This window comes from Ptychodera flava, chromosome 21 (genome assembly GCF_041260155.1).
Source record: "Ptychodera flava strain L36383 chromosome 21, AS_Pfla_20210202, whole genome shotgun sequence".
NCBI lineage: Eukaryota > Metazoa > Hemichordata > Enteropneusta > Ptychoderidae > Ptychodera > Ptychodera flava.
The window spans coordinates 27,480,320-27,498,780 of NC_091948.1; the positions used below are offsets into that span (position 1 = coordinate 27,480,320).

At 36.9% G+C, this 18,461-nt stretch overlaps 2 protein-coding genes across 18 annotated transcripts in view; one reads left to right on the forward strand and one right to left on the reverse strand.

Moving 5' to 3' along the window:
- Positions 1-3,390, forward strand: part of LOC139121890 (rho guanine nucleotide exchange factor 18-like) — a 143,551-nt gene extending 140,161 nt beyond the window's left edge. For all 17 annotated transcript variants that reach the window (XM_070687168.1, XM_070687176.1, XM_070687178.1 and 14 more), the window contains one exon: positions 357-3,390. In XM_070687168.1, coding sequence (XP_070543269.1) covers positions 357-1,499 — 1,143 coding nt within the window. In that variant the 3' untranslated portion in view covers positions 1,500-3,390. The remainder of the gene's footprint in view (positions 1-356) is intronic.
- LOC139121891 (uncharacterized) lies at positions 3,286-17,411 on the reverse strand. The gene is made up of 4 exons (XM_070687179.1): positions 17,252-17,411; positions 11,969-12,037; positions 8,884-9,084; positions 3,286-7,225 (listed from the first exon to the last, which is right to left on the reverse strand). The coding sequence occupies exons 1-4, from the start codon at positions 17,259-17,261 to the stop codon at positions 6,942-6,944; spliced, it is 564 nt and encodes a 187-aa protein (XP_070543280.1). The 5' UTR covers positions 17,262-17,411; the 3' UTR covers positions 3,286-6,941.
- Positions 17,412-18,461: the final 1,050 nt, after the last annotated feature.

Genomic DNA, 18,461 nt, shown 5'->3' on the forward strand with positions numbered 1-18,461 from the left:
TTTATGATCTCACTCTGCGATACATTTTCTTGCCTAAGTCTATAAAGTCAACAACCTTAATAATAAAAGTCAATGTGCTGTCTCTTGTGAAAATTCAGCTGACTGCTTTCTAAGATTTATTACCATTCAGACTTTTGCTGATCAAATTTACCAGGGCTATCGATGGGAAGATCTGGAATTAAGAGGGAGCTACTCACACTCATTCCTCTTATGACTGGAGGCGGTCTGTTGTATGCTACACCCTGAAGCTAAGCACATGTTGAAGTCACCAGAAGAGTGCGCTTTTGTCACCACAGACGCTGAGTCATATTGTTTTCCAAATTATTTACAACTTTTCCGTGTTTGCTCTCTTTTAGGAAAAAGAGGAGATGACTGAAGTCAAGGAACGTTTTTTCAAGGAACAGGAACAACTTGAGAGAAGTCTTCAAGATGTGCAGGAGGAGTTAAAGCGAGAAAGGGAATATGCACAGCAGTTGAAACCATATCAGGACTTTGCATATTTGCAGCCTGCACATCAGAGGCAGGGGTCATCGTCGTCACTGGGGTCATATGGGGAAGGGTCGGTGAGCTCTGTTGAGTGGGTGTCCACTACATCTCATTCTACATACGGCAGCACAGAAACGTTGACAGATTTGTCTCACAGCAGGACTAGTGGTGATGTATCGGTGGTTTCAAGCCATGCTGGTCATGGCAGGAGTGCTGGTAGTGACCACCACATACCTGATTTCAATAATGTTCTGGTTCCCCATCTCCATGCTCACATGAAACCAAGAGCGGCATCAGAGCCAGTCCCTGTGGATGTTTTGGATTCTACACTGCCACATGAGGATCACAAAGGACGGAGAGGCAGTGAGGGGCTCAAAGAGAAAGACAAGAATTTACCCATACATCTGTACAGCGCCACCAATGAATTGGGACGACAAGTTGTGGCTGGTCCACAACAGCAACTGCCGATGAAGTTAATGAGCAAGGAGAAAGGTAAAAAGGGCAAGAAGGACAAAGACAAGGACAAAGAGAGGGGCTCATCACCAAACAACCATTCTCATGGTGATAGGACAAGTAAAACTGCCAGCCCCACCCTGCCGCTGCCGGGATCCCAAATCCCACTACAATTCAGAAATGTTGCAAAACCTGCTTCAAATGCACCTCATGCGCACAGTATAAGGACAGGTTTCCAGCGTTCGCAAACAGAAACGACAGCCACGCAAATTGCCGTGGAGAAGACGCACTTATACCATCAGCAGTCCTTGCCAACACAGCCTCTGGCTGATCCAAATCCCTTGTCAAAGACTATGCCTCCGCTGCCCTATTACCAACCGCCACCTCAGTCGCAGCAGCAGCAGATCCACCAGCACCACCATCAACAACTGCCGCAGCAACAGCAGCCACACCCACAGCAGCAACAGCAACACCAGCCATACCCACAGCAGCCACACCCACATCAGCAACCAACCCAGGAACCACCACCTTCACCAGACCAAGAAGTCATGTACTTCTAACTTATGAATGTTACATCATCAAAAAAGTCTACCCTTGTATGGACTGCTGAAAATTGTGTCAAATTTATGCCAGCAGAAAAGGCAGGGTGATTCATCAAAGTCAGAGGATTGCGATAATGTAAACCCTCATACTTTGTTACTAGACAACTGGGAAATATGGCTGCCAAACTGATGCAGCAGGAAAGTAGAGAGAGCATGGCCCTAAATCCACACTATCATTCCAAGTACCATGGGCACATCAGGATTATGTAGTAGTGATCCCTATTGTAAGTAGTAGGATGCCAATCACTGGTTGCCAGTCACTGACAGAGGTGTATAGCATTTCAATAGAAAAAATCTGTCAGTAATTTTTTTCAAAAAAAGACAGTTACAAGTAGATGAGAATATGACAAAAATCACAATCATGTATGTAAATGAACATTCACTCCATAGAAACCGTCACTTTATTGCTCAAATATTTGCTATGTTATTAGCAGATTACTCTAGGACAATGAGCTAATCGGTGATTTTGTTTGTGGTGCATTTTTATCCAGCAATATTTCAATAGCTCTATGTGATATATTCTGTTATGTTATAAAGTGTATCTAATGTGCATAGTCCAACAATGTGGGCACCAGAGCTGACAGCAAAGTGAAAGCAGAGCAAAGAGAAGTACTTAAAAACTTCCCTTGCCTGTATGTATATTCCTACCATGGATAATTGTACAGTCACCTTTGTCCTTTGAACTCTGACATGGAAAGATGATGGAAGAGGGCATTTGTCACTGACAGCTGAAATCCGAGTGTTTATTTTTTTATTTATTTTTTGTTTATCATTGGAATTTTAGAAGGTGCACAAGGACTTGTTACTGCCGTAAAAGTGACAAACTGAAAAAAAAAAGATTTTAAAAGACAAGACTGTCAAAACAGATTTCAAAAACATGTACAGAACTAGAACATTGTAAAACATTAGCATAGGATTTGATTTCACAGTCAGTGGAGATATATTATTACTAAGTCATTACAACATCAAAATATAATGTTATGTCCACATTGATCATTATTTTGCAAGGCAAGGTGGCTATGCATGTTGTTCATTTCAAATAATCGAAGTAGCAGTTTCTTCAGATGTTTACATAACAATATCAATTAGGAAGAGTGTACAAATGACAAAGAAAACACAAGAATGCTGTTATAACTTTTGTTTTTGTATTTTTTAACTCTGTCCGGTGATTCTTCTGTAAATTTCTGTTTCATCAAAACAACTTGTGAATATTCTTCAGATAATTATTTTTATGTTGTACAAAATGTCCTCTCATAATTATTCTTATGGGGCGCCCTCTAGTGGTGGATATGGCAGCATCACAGGGTGTGTATTATCTTGTGTGCTCTTTATACAGTAGTTCCTCGCAAGTGGCCTTTTCAGAGTTTTTAACCATTTGCAGTTTTTAGTGTGATCGTTGCCATACATGTGCTGTATTTCTCTCTCCAACCATCTCAGAATTCGTTCAGGGTTCAGAGTTGGGAGAAAGCAAAACTTTTTCCTGTTATGGAATGCTGCTGGGTAGGTTTCTGACCATCAGGTGTAAATACGATTTACAGATCCTCGGCATCATGTCAATTAGAATCTCTTCAAGAATAGACTGTCTTTTTATTTTGTGAAAAAATTTACTCCAGTGTAGTGAACTAGTTCACTATATCGGAGCATTAAATACTCTGAATGGCACATTTGTGAAGGTTCACTTCAATGTTTGTACTCAATCCATTCATTCACAACGGGAAGCCAAAAAAGTTGTCAAAAAACCAGCTTGTGTAATTCTTGAAATTTTTATTGTATACAAAATGTTGTGTAAACAAGACGGGAAAAATACAGGAAAAAAGTCAAATTAAAATGAAAGTTTTGAGCACTAAAATTCATGTGTCTGCATGCATTTATTTTCTGTATTATTAGTAATATTCTCTTTGCTTCTGTCATTGATAACACTAAGTCTTGGTGGGAAATGGCGAGACAAAAACCTGTTTCATTCTGTATACTAAAAATCCATCATAGCTGTGTACCTGCAATCATGACCTATTATAAGTTGAGAAACATTCTTGCAAAGAACAAGTCCCTGCTGAACAGAAATGATGTAGGTTTTCAAATGGTTCTGTAAATTTCCACACTCTACTAATGAAAACAAATTTGAATACCTCATGAAAAGATTGTTTACATTTCACAAAATATGTTAAAATAACCTGTACGGCTATGACCTTGTGATTTTTCATTGAAGAAAAAACTGATTGTCTCATCAATGGTGTAACAAATCAAAGGTGGCATGGTTTAGGTGAATGATAGCTATGTGTGCAGGTGTTGAAGTTGTTGATGATGACAGCCTCAAAACTTCTGCATGCAGGTCTGTAGTGGGAGGCGTAGGCGTTAACACACAAGCCTCAACATGAAGAGCTAGAAGCAGTCATCAATGCACAGACATGTACTCAGAACAAGATGTATGACTGCAACATTCTGCCAACCAAAACGTTGAAAAAATCCTCTATATAAAACTTCATGGAAGTACATTACTTAGATTCAACACTATCAAATCACTGCACATGAATGATACTCTTCATGGTTCCATTCAGGTGGATGTATCAAACAAACTGTTGTCGTAAAAATTATCATACCATTAGTCAAACACCTACAGCATTGCCCTTAATATGTAGGAGATGAGTTTAGCGATCGACATGAATTTTTGCATTCACAAGACTGGCCCCAGTTGCCTGGCCATACTCGGCAGCTGAGTTACTGGCTGTGGGATGTTGCATTCACCCCACTATCTACGCAACAGCCTACCACTTAGTGTGACAGTCTGCTGAAGTTTACTCCTTCAATTTATTTTGATATTTAATATGCCCCCAGACTTGGAGCAAGTCTACATTCATACAGAGAGGAATCTCATCAGCAACATTATGCAAATGACTGTACAAGTCAAAGTTCAACAGAAACTTACGTTTTGAAATTGTGGAAATACAACCATTTTCAGTAATAGAGCGCGAAGCCACTGCAGTGAACTGCAATAAAACTGCTTACACTAATTAGTTTCAGCTGTAGCCGTGGCCACTTTGGTGTTGAACAAGGCTACTTGATACAGACAAAAAGTCTGCTTGTACAAAGGCAAAACTAGCTCTGTCTGAGGCTCGGGTTGGAAATGAGAGTTTACGATTGGCACCCTGTGTTCTAGATTAAGATACAATGTAACATTACCATGCACTGGTCCATGAACAAATCTTTTTTATTTCAACTTCCCCAGACAAACTGTCTGCATGGGACATACAATGTTGTCGACTTTGCCAGCTGGCTACAGCTGAAACTAATTAGTGCGAGCAGTTTTATTGCAGTTCACTGCAGTGGCTTCGCGCTCTATTACTGAAAATGGTTGTAAGTGTGTAAGTCAAAAGTTCCAGTGACAAAAGTTATATTTTAAACTTCCAATAGAGCTGCTGGTTTGATTTATAATTGACAAACCAACATCAAAAAAGGGCAAGGATCCTCTCTTAATATTATTCATGACAAGGAATCTCTCAGTAGAAACCCACTATTCTAGGTTTCTGGCATCATGTCTGGCACGTCCTGTATATAAAATATATCTTAAAGTTCCTTTGAATTTTACGTATGTTGAGAAATGTCCTGTGTACCTGCATGCAATTTGTTAGAACAGAAAAATGCCATGTGGCAAAGTAATACTGAGAAGCTTGAATTGTAATGTCCACGTAATACTTTTTTCAAATGTGCAGCAATCAATGACCTGCCAGCTTGAAATGCTCTGCAGATATGATACAATGCAAGCATAAGAGAAAGATTTAGAATGCGCCTCAGGTACAGATATTCAGACTCAGATTTCTACAATTCTTTTCTGATCTACCACGTGTAGGGGTTCATTTTAAAGCTCTTAGAGAAAGAACAACTTTCACCATCTTAGTTTTTCGAAAATCCAATATTTGATTTTTCCCCATAGAATTAGCACAGGGTCGGCGGCCATTTTGAATTTCAAATATCATAAAATGTTTCGCTAGTTCCAAACTTTGCACAGTGACCCCCAATTTTTATTGTTGATTTTGTATGAGAATGGTTGAAAGTTTCATTCAGGAAAGTTTGAGCAAATGTGTAAGTCTTTCACTTTCAAGGTGTATACAACCTTAAACTTGTCTTGTTTTGACTTGAATGGCTGAGGTAGCGTGTCAGTGGCGTAATTCTGTACTTTTGTATCTCTTTATTCTGCAAAGTGTTTTAATTGAGCCAGCCAGCCACGGTTTCCCTGTCATGTGTTTACATATAATCATACTGAACAAGATTAGCATGTAAATATGGTTTAATTTCTGTGTGTATGGGTGAAATCCTACTAAACAAGATTAATGAAATCTTACACCACTTTCCAATCCTCAAACTTCGCAAAAGCATGATAAATCAAAACTTTATTGAAAATTTCTATTATCTATTGTACCTTGTACTTGCATCATGCGCTTGCTGTTTCTTTACAAAACAGATATCTTTGTATTGAAAATGTCAACAGTTAGTGATTCATAAACCTTAACAGTAGTCCAAAGAAAAAAAATCTCATTTATGATAGAATGCGTCTACCATTAGTATTGTCGATCAGAAACTGAGCCAGACCAAAGATAAGATACAAATGTAAAAGAACCATTAGGAGATACAGAAAGTAAAATTTTTAATGTATTGTGACGCTATCAGATAACTCCACAGGCAGGATGTTTGCATAAAATGCAGGATCTATTAAAACTTTAAGTACAGATTCCATTGATTTTTGTTCGGTTTCTGTTGATTTTCTTTGATCATTAACAATGGCAAGATATTTCAAATACAGTGTAAAAAAATATTTTGTTAACCTACTGTTTGAGTGAAAGGTCTTGGCTAAAATGATAATGATTCAAAAACATTCAATTGACTGTCTGTCACAAAATTTCTAACCGCTACTTTTCTATCTAGGAAAATTTTGCCTTGAATTTTCTGATTTGAGTGTATTTAAAACACTGAATATGCCAATTCATCCATCTAACTTCGTCCTTATACTTCAATTCCATTTCATCCCCTACCTATCATGTTAATTCCCATCTCACAAAGGTCTGACTTGTTATCAAGTATTCAAACAAAATTGAATCTGTACATATAAGACAATGCTAATGCTGTACATGGTAATTTGACAAGCAGGACAGTCTTCCAGTACACAGTGGTGAGATACTTGTCTTTTAGACTCATCTTCACAATTAAAATAGAAAGAAAAGTGTACAACATTATGCTGACATTCAAAAACCTAGAACTGAAGGGTTTTTACTACCTATTGACAATGACATTCATTGAAAGAATTTAGTACTTTGATACACTTCAGTTTGAAATTCATTCCCAGAGGCAAATAATACTTAGGCATAGCTTTTCTTTCAGTCTTTTTGCTCTGTTAGTACAGATGCAACTTTACAATGCTACTATCAGGTACATCAGACTCAAATGTACTAGCAGAGCCAGCAAGCCAACATGCAGGGACGCGGCGTCAGATGTACTCTCATCGTAGTAACACAGCTGACCGGAGAAGTTATCTTCACCACCGAGCAATGTAAGCACTGACAAGACATTTGAAATCTGTTGTGCCAGAGTGCCTGTGCTGTCTTGGTTACCGGATACATCTTCACATTTGTTCCCTGGGTCAGAGGTTTCTGTAGTGCAAGATCTGGTATGCAACTCCACAGTCTGGGTGCCAGCTGCAAAAGAGTGCAGTTGTAGCCAATTCTTACTGATTAGAAGCTTAAACATAGGTTTCATAATGGCAAAACTATGTTGATGCTGATATTTTTTGGACTGAATTTATTTCATCAGTTCTGTCCCCTTCAATGCTTCAACTGACATGTAATGTCTGACATTTTGCAGTTTCTGAACTCATCTGTAGACCACAGTAAAATTAAACAAACTTTGTTTCAAGGCCAGTTATCCTTTGTGATGTTGTATAAAAATAATCGCAATCATACCAATCCATAATCCAATGACAGTAGGTCGGAATTCGCAAAACAATAGTTGTAAACATAGAAACAAAACAGCACAGAACAGACAGTAAATAAACGGTACACAAACAAAGTCATATTCATGAAAGAAAGATATATGGACCTCTGGCCAGAAGACCAAGAAGTGATGTCAGGTGTTTCGAAAATAGTAAGCGCATCCTGCCCCACAAGTGGCACCCGCCATATATCAATCTACTATAAGTCAGATAGGTAGTGGTCACTAACTAAGGCCCAATGTCACCGATGCCATCAGTGATCATTTGTCGAAGAGAGATATTGTATTTATCTACCAGCTTGCGATACCTGCCAAAAAAGCGTTTGAATGTAGAGACAAGTCTTGCTCTGGTGTATCCTTGATTTAATAGCCGGTTTGTAAGAGAGATGGCCATGTCTCTCTACAAAATCACCATATGAACTGCATGCTCTAGCATATCGAATAAGCTGGGAAATGTATACCCCATAAGCTGGTGAGAGTGGAATATTACTTCTGAGGTGTGGAAAATTGATGATACTAAAGTTAAAATCATCTCTCTTGTCATATAGCCTAGTAGAAAGGTGACCATTAGAGTCAAATTCAAGTAAAATGTCCAGATATGAAGCAGAAAAGGCCGTTTCTGTAGTTTCTTTAATCTCCAATTCTGGAGGATAAATCATAGCGAGATATCTACTGTATAAAGTTGCATCAAGAGCGTGGAGAATTATAAACAGAAAGAAGCTTCAAGGATAATTAAAACAAAATTTTAATTTAAACTAGGTTATTTAATATCAAATTTACCAGATTTAACAGTTTCAAACAATTCGAGTATTTCAAGACATCATGATTTCAAGACATTATGAGGATGAATTTTCAACATTCCCTTATTATCTAGTTTGAAGTGTTCACTTCTTGCAATAGTCAATGAAATAGATCATTTTTATACATGCACTTACATTTGATAATTTATGGTGAACTCAGGATGATATTTTGTATATTTTGTGTACATTGTGTTGGTTTTTTTTGCTTTGAATATAAAAGTTTTGTCAAGGCTGTACACCTTTGGTTTGAAATTAACTGGAAAAGCAAATTAAAGTAATCTGTTACACCCCTGGCCTTTTTACTTTAATTTCTTGACATTTTAATTTTCATAAATGGGATTTTACCATTATAAGTTGCAGATTCAGAGCATACATCTGAGATAGGTAGGTCAAGGCAACACAGGCTTGCAAAGAAGTGATAAAGTTTGCAAGAGATCTGATGTACCTGTACAATGTCAAGTTTGCTCAGGAAACATCATAGTCATCAATATGTGACAATGCATTGTATTTTACTTTAATTTGTAAACCAAATTCATTTTGACTATGTAGAAAATCACTATACTTACCAATGGGTATTTCAAATGAGACTAAACCAGAAAACTTCAGACACTTTGGAACATCAGAACCACTTGCTGTGCACGTTGTCGTACCAACGTCTGGATCATTGATATCAACATTTTTTTTAAGGCAGGCTTCATTCTTAAAAGTACTAGGCACCAAAGCATGGTCAAAATGTGTGCAGGATGGGCATGTTATTGTCTTCTCAGCTGTTTGTTAAAGAAAGGTTGTACAACATATCATCATTGTCAAGGAAGATTGGATTGAGTAAGAAACAAATAAAGTTCGATTGTTTAATATACTCATAAGAGATTTATCATTGTTTTCATTATTTGTTATCATGGTTTGTGGAAATTTAGAATGAGTAATTTGCATACAGAAATGGGTAGAAAATGTAGACAACGTTTACCTTCACATAAAAGATTTTTTATAAAATATGCTACAGAAATAAATGATGAGTTTCACTTATGATTTCTCATGTAAGAATCACATTTCAGAGAGAATTATTTTCTTTGAATGAATGACAGTTTTTTGTGTTTACTCAAGAGTTTGACAAAAAGTATACAAGCGTGGAAAGGTGTTATGGAATTCAATATTCTAATCAAGATCTATACCTCTACTCTTAGGAAATTTGGTGTTTGCAGAATTCTCCTGAAACTGACGACATTGTGTTACTATTAACACTGAGGTTTTTATCCATCTGGTGTTTAATCTTTTAACACTTGTTGTATCTCATGCATGTGTAACAGTTCATACTATATCTCTCGGTCAGTGTCCGTTGTGTAATAAAAGATTGATTTAGTGAAATTTTCAGGTCAGGAAATTGCTATGTAGTATACAGGTAAGTAATATTAGCCATCCACTAGCTTAAAGTAAGATCATATAAAAAACAGTAAAAAAGGAAGTTCCATATTACCACAAAGAAAGAAAGTTTATGAGATAAAAAAAAAACAATCTCTGATATCAGTTTGCAAATCTGATATTATTAGTTTTGATGGAACTGTAAAGATAGATGACCTCATCCACAAGTATCGCTGAAAACTATCCTTATATCTTGATGTGGGTTGATCGTTAAGTTTCAAGAGTTTAATGTTTCTCACATTCAGTGGCTGTCAGGCTTTGCTGTTGAATTCATGTCAGAGATTGTTGCATCACAGTTTTCAGCACGTCACCCTGTTTTATATGTAATCCAAAGCTTCCCAACCAGGTTATAATAAGATCCAATTTCACATGTCCATTTTAATAAAATCATGATTGTATTTACATGCCATTAATTTTCACATACTGTGTGCAAACAAATTTGATCTGTACTATGAAGTAGTGTGGAGGAATGCAAGTAATACAATCTGGATCTTTATGTGTTCATCAACTCTGGCCTATTGCAAAAACACTGCAGATATACAAAGTCTGTTGACTCTTAAAAATATCTGTGAAATAAAACTATCTAGCTTTACGTTATCTAGACTTTTTGTTAAAGCTCCATTAGCTGTATCTTTTGGTCATTTTTTCAGAACTTTTGTTTTTTGGTTTCCCTACACTTTCTGCAATGAATCCCTAAACTGTAGTTTAATGTCAAGTATTTAACATATCAACACAACCTATAGGAGTATAATCTCCATTGTTATTGTTGAAAATCGTATTCAAGTCTGGACTAGAATTCATTTGTAAACTATAAACAATGATCACTATACACACATACAACCTGTGTCGACAAAAAGAATACTCAAAATTTCAGCATGACAAACGGATTAGGGTCAGACACAGTAGTTGATATACAGAAGCAGAATACTGAAAAACTTGCCACAAGTTACAGCTTATGTCCCTTTAATAATAAAAAGTCATGGCTGACATTTTTACAAGCATATTTAGCCTATAAAGCAAAACAAAAGATGTACATTTACCATAAACATAGCTTTAAAAAATACTGAGGGTAGGTTGGTTGATACTTATCACATTTCTCTCTTTGCCAGCTGTTGCTCAAAGAAATTTTTATACGGTAATTTAAGGTTTTTACAGAAATATGAAGAAACACTTAATTGGTCTCAAGTACCTGAGTGAATTCTTTCAACATATGCAGTGTTCATCAGTAACATAAAGTGAAGTTTTCCTAGTTTACTGACATATTTTGCCAATGTTTGCTTGATAGGTCAAAGCAAGCCAATGTTTGGGAATAACAGAGTTCCAAAATTACTGACTACTGCAGCACTAATGCTGAAAGATTATTTCAATGGGTGTGCCATTGTTGAGAATTCCTACAATTCTATTTAACCGTATAAGTTATTGTTGTCTGATCAGCATTCATTTTGACTGATGTAATATGACATTAATCAGTGTTGATTATTGCAGTTGGGTATAGCAGACATAGTTTGGTGCTTGTGTGCAAAAAACAAGAGTAACTGTTCTTCTTTCTTTTGGTTTTTTTTGGTTTTTTGAATGGGAAAGAGACTATTGTCACAACTCCAGATTAGATTTTGTTGAAGTCAAGCTCAAGTGTATGAGCAAATGTTACATGAACTTTGAAACCAAAATGTCTTCTACAAAGTCCATCCGATTTTCTTAGCCATCTTTTTAATGCATATAAATCAACCCAAAAAGAATATTACATTTTTTCAAGTAACAAAGAGACACTTTCTGGTGATAGATAATTTGAACTAGCCTAGACACTATTCCTTCGCTTTGGCCTCCATGCCTCCAACCACACTTGGAAGCACGGAGGCCATTGAAGTGAAGAAATAGGGTCTAGACTAATTTGAAATTTACTACCTATACAGTAAAACTCTTCTGTTATATGTTATGAAAACAGCAGAGCCATAACAAAATCAAGCTTTGTAGGATCAATTTGCATTGTTTGCATAAGAAAACACTAAGGAGACAGACACATATAGGTACAAAAACATGTTTGAGATAATCCTTGTCATTTATCTACTTTTACCCTTGAAACATGGCATTAAAAGCTGGTAAAGCAATATTGGAACACCATTGAATTATGACCTGACTCCAAGGTGATGTGCCAAGGTCCCATGGTCAGGAGTTCACAACTTCATACAGAGAATTAAAGTAGAAATGACAAATTTGAAGCAATCACTGACTCACCTGAAGAAATGTAAATAAAAGTTATGAGGTAGAGAATTCTGGCAAAGATTTCCATTTTGCTGTTTTGAACTGAAAGAAAAATTGAGAAAGTTTATCAGACTTAACTAAGGTACATGTAATCTAAATTTGTCTGGGACAGTTGACATAATAGCATATAAACACTTTGTGGCAAGTGTGTGAGAGATAAGCGTAGCAGGACTTGTTGGAGAGGGTCATAAACACATTAAAATTAATATAAAAAATGTGAAAATAAAGCAAAATGGTCTATGGTTAACAACAACCAAGAGAAACGCTAATTCATTGCGACTATTTGATTCGCTTTTTGACGTTATTTTGAATGACAAACGGCTGTGAAGCAATATCACATTTTCAAATACAAAGATAACTTGGAACTTTGTATTTTAGTGATAATTTTGACTTATAAATATTCCGCAGTTTTTAGAAAATCAAATCACTAATAGTGTATTACTGTGCTACCAATGGTGTGGCACTTTGCTTGAAAGTTAGGGGCTAATAGAACCCTTCTATATTGTCACAATTTCATGAATATATTAAGATCAGCAGAAAGCACGCTTATCTGCTCTTCCTACTGGCTTCTCTCAGCATAAAGATCCATAAATTAAATGTAATGATGTATGTTCTCCTGTGCATCTCAGCGTCTTATTGGTGTAAACTTTTCATCGCATTAACATTGAATAGTTCTCTGTAAAGTTGTTAACAAACTTTACTCCATGCATTTGGTGTTTTTCTGTATGGCGCAAGGGCCTCTGTCCCTATTCTCAAGACCAGCCAGAGGAAAGCAAAAACGATCAACATTCACTCACATTGAATTTTAGCCAAAGGGACTAACTGTCATTAGATTTTCTTGCACTCTTCTCAGACATCTCGTTGCATTGGCTTAATTGAACATTTTACTGATATTAAGTTCTGTATAAGTCATGGTACTTTTCATGTTCATGCGATTAACACCGACAGTGCTTGACATGACCCTGTAACCCCAAAGGTATTAACCTTGATGGCCAAAGAACAGAAACCGCATCCTGAGGTGGGTCAATTTCAAAGCTATACGTTTAGGGTAGATATTATGAATGGTGCAGTATCTTTGCACACTTCTTTCCAAAATTTCCTCAATATCTAGATACCAAGGTGGCCAATAGGTTAGTGATTCCACAGTGAAAGTCCCTTGATTTGAGCATGGATGCATCAACAATTTTTTAAGTTCCATTTTCAAACAGTGACAGGTCTATTGCGTCTAACTGCAACTACAAGATCTTGCTCAACTTGAATCTTGTTAGGGGAATGTAAAATGTAGTATGCTGTTATTTAATAAAACTTCCCAACTGTTGCTGACGCTAACAATTCATATCATCGTCCTATAATCTTTCAAGTTCATTGATAAGAAGCGCTACAAGATAGAGGGAAAATGTAACAATGTAGCATCAGTAAACATGTGCACCCCCTAACGTGCCTGTAAAATGGAAAACTTCCCAGGAACATGGTACTCCATTTAAAGTTTTGATTTTTGAAAACGAATGTCTGAAATTAGATAAATAATCTCCAAACAGTAACATGTCATTCTGTATTCTAGAAACTTATTTGCTTTGCTAACTCATCATTCAAAATAACATCAAATAACAAATTGTTTTCTTCTCAAAATGGGTTAAATTTTTATATATGTCTGGCATAAGCAACAAAATTTTAAGTGAAATGTTTGGATTTGAAGCTTAAAAAAGACAGTAGTGTAACAAGTTTATGATGCCAAAGGAGTGTGATCATGTAAATTCTTTCTTTTTGAAGAATGTGCGAGTGACCTTGCAACTGGCACATCTGAGGTAAATTTTTCACAGAAAACGAGGACAAAAGTTATCTGATTCTGTTTGGACTACATTTCATGTTGACTGTAGTAAGTTGAGTCATTATAATTTCTTGCTTGTGACCAAATACCACAGCCTTGAAAAAATCTCAATCATCATACAATATGAATAATCAAATATGAAGTCAACCACTGGAAAATGATTTGGGGCAAAATTTTTTTTTTTTTAAATAGAAAGTTAACTTTGGGGATAAATCTGAAGGAAAGACTGAGTATGAAAGCTGTAAGATCAACAGTTTGTGGAAAAAGAGATTTCACTGGATACAGGACTATAAAATTTGAAAATTATGAGACGTAAAGGTTATTTTTTTTACGAAACATGAAAAAGTTCTCACAAATTTACCTATGCAAATGACATGCACATTTTATCAAACCAAATATGTTAGATCATCACTAGGAACTGACTAATCTAAGTTGACAGCATTTTAGGCTACAGGAATTGGAAAAGAAGTTTCAATGAATAACTAATAAAATTTCACTCCTTACGTTTTCATATAAATTATGATAAATATAAATTAAATTGTCGTTTGAAAAATCTGAGTCAAGGTCATCCCTGGAGACTTGAAAACCAAATATGAAAGATTTGTGACTAGTGGTATCAAATGAATTGCAAAGTTCGTTGACGGACAGCATAATTGACAGACAGTTAAAGGCAACAGACAGAGGGCAATCAATTTGATAAGCTGTCAATGTCACTGACCCGGTGCAAAACATTATCATTATGATTATTGTTTCTGATTATTTAGACTGTGAAAATTAAGACAAAAACATCAGAATCCAGTAGAAACAGAGTTGACTTATGGCCATCAGATTTGAGTAATTAAACTATAAGGACAGACTTCAGCAACATGTAAGAAGTGGATTGTTAAAATTTGAGAGGACCGCAATGTTGATTTGACTTTGATCAAACAATGTCACATATGGTTTTTCAGCTCTGCAGTATGTGGTTATTTCATTTGATCATTTCCCAGATAACCCTCTAAGTAATAATCTTTGAGGCGGTCCTTCATTCATCTTCCTGGACTGTAGATGTTTGGAAGCCAAAAGCTGAGGATAGCATCTTACATCATGATCACATGCACTTGATCAATGAACAGGAAACAGCCATGGTGATATAATGCTATGCTTAAACGGGAAGTTACAGGGCTGTGGGCGCACAATAGGGGATTACTGATGACGCAGCCATTTGCATACACTGGGCGGGAGTTTTTGAATTCTCATAGCATCACTTTGACCGTATGATAAATTTGAATGATCATGATGGGCACTTGTGTGACATATGCAAAGAGGGGTCAAATGGTTGTACAGGAACACATTTTGAAACGTATACTTTCTCTGACAAAAAACGTAACGATCTTTCAGTTTATTTTCGACTCAACTTTAGTCGCTCTACATAGATTTACGATAATCCCACTTTTATAGGGGAAGTTCCTGTTTAAGATAACCTTTGTGCAAGTAGGTAAAATGATTGTTTTATTTAGTCAGGTTGAGCATATATATAAGATCTTCAAAAGAGTGTCTCAGAATTTTTTTAAACCTTCTTTAACAATTTTTATGCCAGAAAAGCTTCCAGAGCAGTGAATTTAACCCTATTTGATTTCTTTAAAATTGTGCTCCAAAAAAACTAAGCAAGATATAAAAAATCTGAGACAAAATGGAAGAGCGTTGTGACAGCTTGCATTCCAGCAAGTTTGAGTCAGACATTATGAAGCATTGAGACAAAACATAGGGAAAACCGATTTTTGAAAGGTTATGCAAATTACATGTCACATGATAGTTATGTTGAACAATGGTGACGCTGTGGTTACCAAAATGTTCCCCTATATCCAGGCTTTTAGAAAATGTATAATTTACGGGAGTTCTGAGCTTATTAAACACCAGAGAATTGTTAGATTAAAAAGGTAAATTTCTTGTCTTGGAACGTGAAGTACCGGTAACAGATATTATTACTTTGCACGATACTTGAAGTAATTTGTATTATTATTTATAACGCTCTGCTTTAGCATCAAGCAGTGCCACCACAAGGATCCTGTATACTTTTGAAATGTAATATAATATGTAGAGAATATCACTTTTTCATCATATAGATGGGGAACCTTGAAAGGTTTTGGAAGGTTTTCAAGGTAATCTGGAATAAAATTTCAATCGTCTCAAGCCCATCCCCCACCCCCACCCCCAACGCATCCTAATGTAACGGAATCATTATAATAATGAAGGTGAGCGGTCAGAGGGCCCTATTAAAGTTTATTATGGTGCGGCTTGATGATTACCACGGTATCATGTATAATCACGTAGAGTAAAGGAAAATGGAGCTACAGATATGGTCTGGAAATCCGGAAGGAGTGCTGAGTATGGCCATATTATTCTTCGTGAAGGCCTTTTGGTAGCTGCAGTACAGTTGCTCGAGGTTTTGCCTAGATATTTGGGTCGGACGGCAAATACCCAGGCAAAATCTCGAGCTACTGTACTGCGCAGCTGGCCTTTTGGTTGACACAAAGGCTAGCCCTACGAGTATGGCGAGAGTGTCCGGCTTTGGCTACGGAGGTGGGAGGCGGCGTAGCCAAAGCCGGACACTCTCGCCATACTCGTAGGGCTAACACAAAGGCATGCACGTAGTCCCAGCACGTACTAGTACGTATACAGCAACAACACAACAGTCACTTCCTTCCCGGATCCCACTAGTACACATTGACGCGTAATAATTGGGCGGGGCAGTTAAGCTTGGCCTGTATCGCGATAGAAGCAACAGTATCGGCCAGATTTCAAGAAAAATAAACTTTACATCTTGAAAAACTACGCGAAGAACGTGACACAACCTTCGCAATGCCGTTGAAGAAACGGAATGGGCGCGGCCGCTGCCGTCTATGACAAAACCGATGGAAGTGGATACGTACACAACGATCGTAAACGGCGTTGACGTCTTCGGAGAAGTAAAGAGACTAAAACTACACCCAGAGTGTTCATGTTCATCGTCACGATCAAGGTCAAAATACGACACACTCTAGGTGGAGTGTACAAACAAGGAATAGGCCTAAACAAAGTGACGAAAAAAAGGAGGGTACAGCATGGAAAAATCGAAAAATCTTGAAGTAAGCTTCAACAACATTTTGTACCTTGCTGGGGAATGCTGCGGTTCCATAGCCCTACCACTCCCTGGCTTGTTGTGGGGAGCCCAACAACAACCAGCAAGGGAGTGGTAGGGCTACGGAACCGCAGCAACACTGTACTATACCCGTAAATATTTCCCTATAATATGACGGCGGGTCCCGTATATTAATTACATCTGCATACCAGCAGAGATATCGAGTAGCCAGCGAACATGATGAATATTAATTAAGCAAACGCGGTGGCTTGAGGTGTAGTAAGCTTAAATATAATCATGGATGTATACATAATGGTACAGTACTCACCGTTTGCCATGATGTGTTCTAATGGCTTTGAACAGCGCTCTCACATGAACAAGGCAGTTGTAGATGACACAATGACCTCTAATAAAGGATATGTGTCATCCACCACACGCCATGCTTGTCCTTTCACTCAGGGATACCGCCTACCGCGAGTAGGAGTGGTCACGAGTGAATGATTGATCGGGTCACTTATTTTATTGAGTCGCTGATTGCAAACGCTTTTTCTTTCACTGATCTCGTCAACCCACAGGCTAATTAGACATACCTATTTGTGTTGATTTTTCCTGTTATGATCAAAAACTAGTTATGAATATTGATAAATTATTAATATGAATGTTACAAAATAATAAAATCTTGCTTTTTTACAAACAATGTAGTCTATTTTGTGTAAATACCTTCTGGAAACATTGTTGTTAACATTATGATTATTAATAAATTATAATTATAATTAATAAAATCATATTTTACACGTTGTAATCTGCTTACGTAAACAACGCTCTGGAAACCCTTCTTTAGTTCACAATCTATGCAGAAATATACAAGTGACACCATTACCCATGTTCAGTCTACGGCGAAAGTTACTGCAGTGTATATCATGTAATGACCATTATATGTACTATAGAAAAAAATGTGTAGTAACTTTCATTTAAAGGTCCAGTAATGCTAACTTTTGATGATGTATTTAATCATTTTATTTTTAATGTCAATTGCAAGTTCTTACCCTCCCCCCCCCCCCCCCCCCCCATGTTGAAACACCCACTATTTAGCTTTTGAATGTCAGATCTATATATGTAGTCCGGACCAGATTTCACTAGTCAACCATAAAAATGCAGTTTACACATGTGCAGGGTGAGTTGATAAGCTGAATTCTCTGTATATCAATATGCTTTGGGGAGTAGAAGAAGAAGTTATGGTTGACATTGAAAACAAAAGGTGGAAAAAATCGTCAAAAGTTAGCATTACTGGCCCTTTAATAAGTAATACCAGTAGATTGACGGCGCAAATACTGCGATCTGATTGTCAAGACGTGAAAATAACTGTGGTATATTTGCAATACAGCACGGTTGGAACAGGCACGAACTCTCAGCTGAAGAAAAATGCCCTAAAAGCTTTTTGACGCTTCACACCAGAATGTCAATTTTCAATCAACCTCGGCAACGGGTATAGCACGAGACTTTGACCAAAATTCACTCCATAAACGCACTCGCTATCG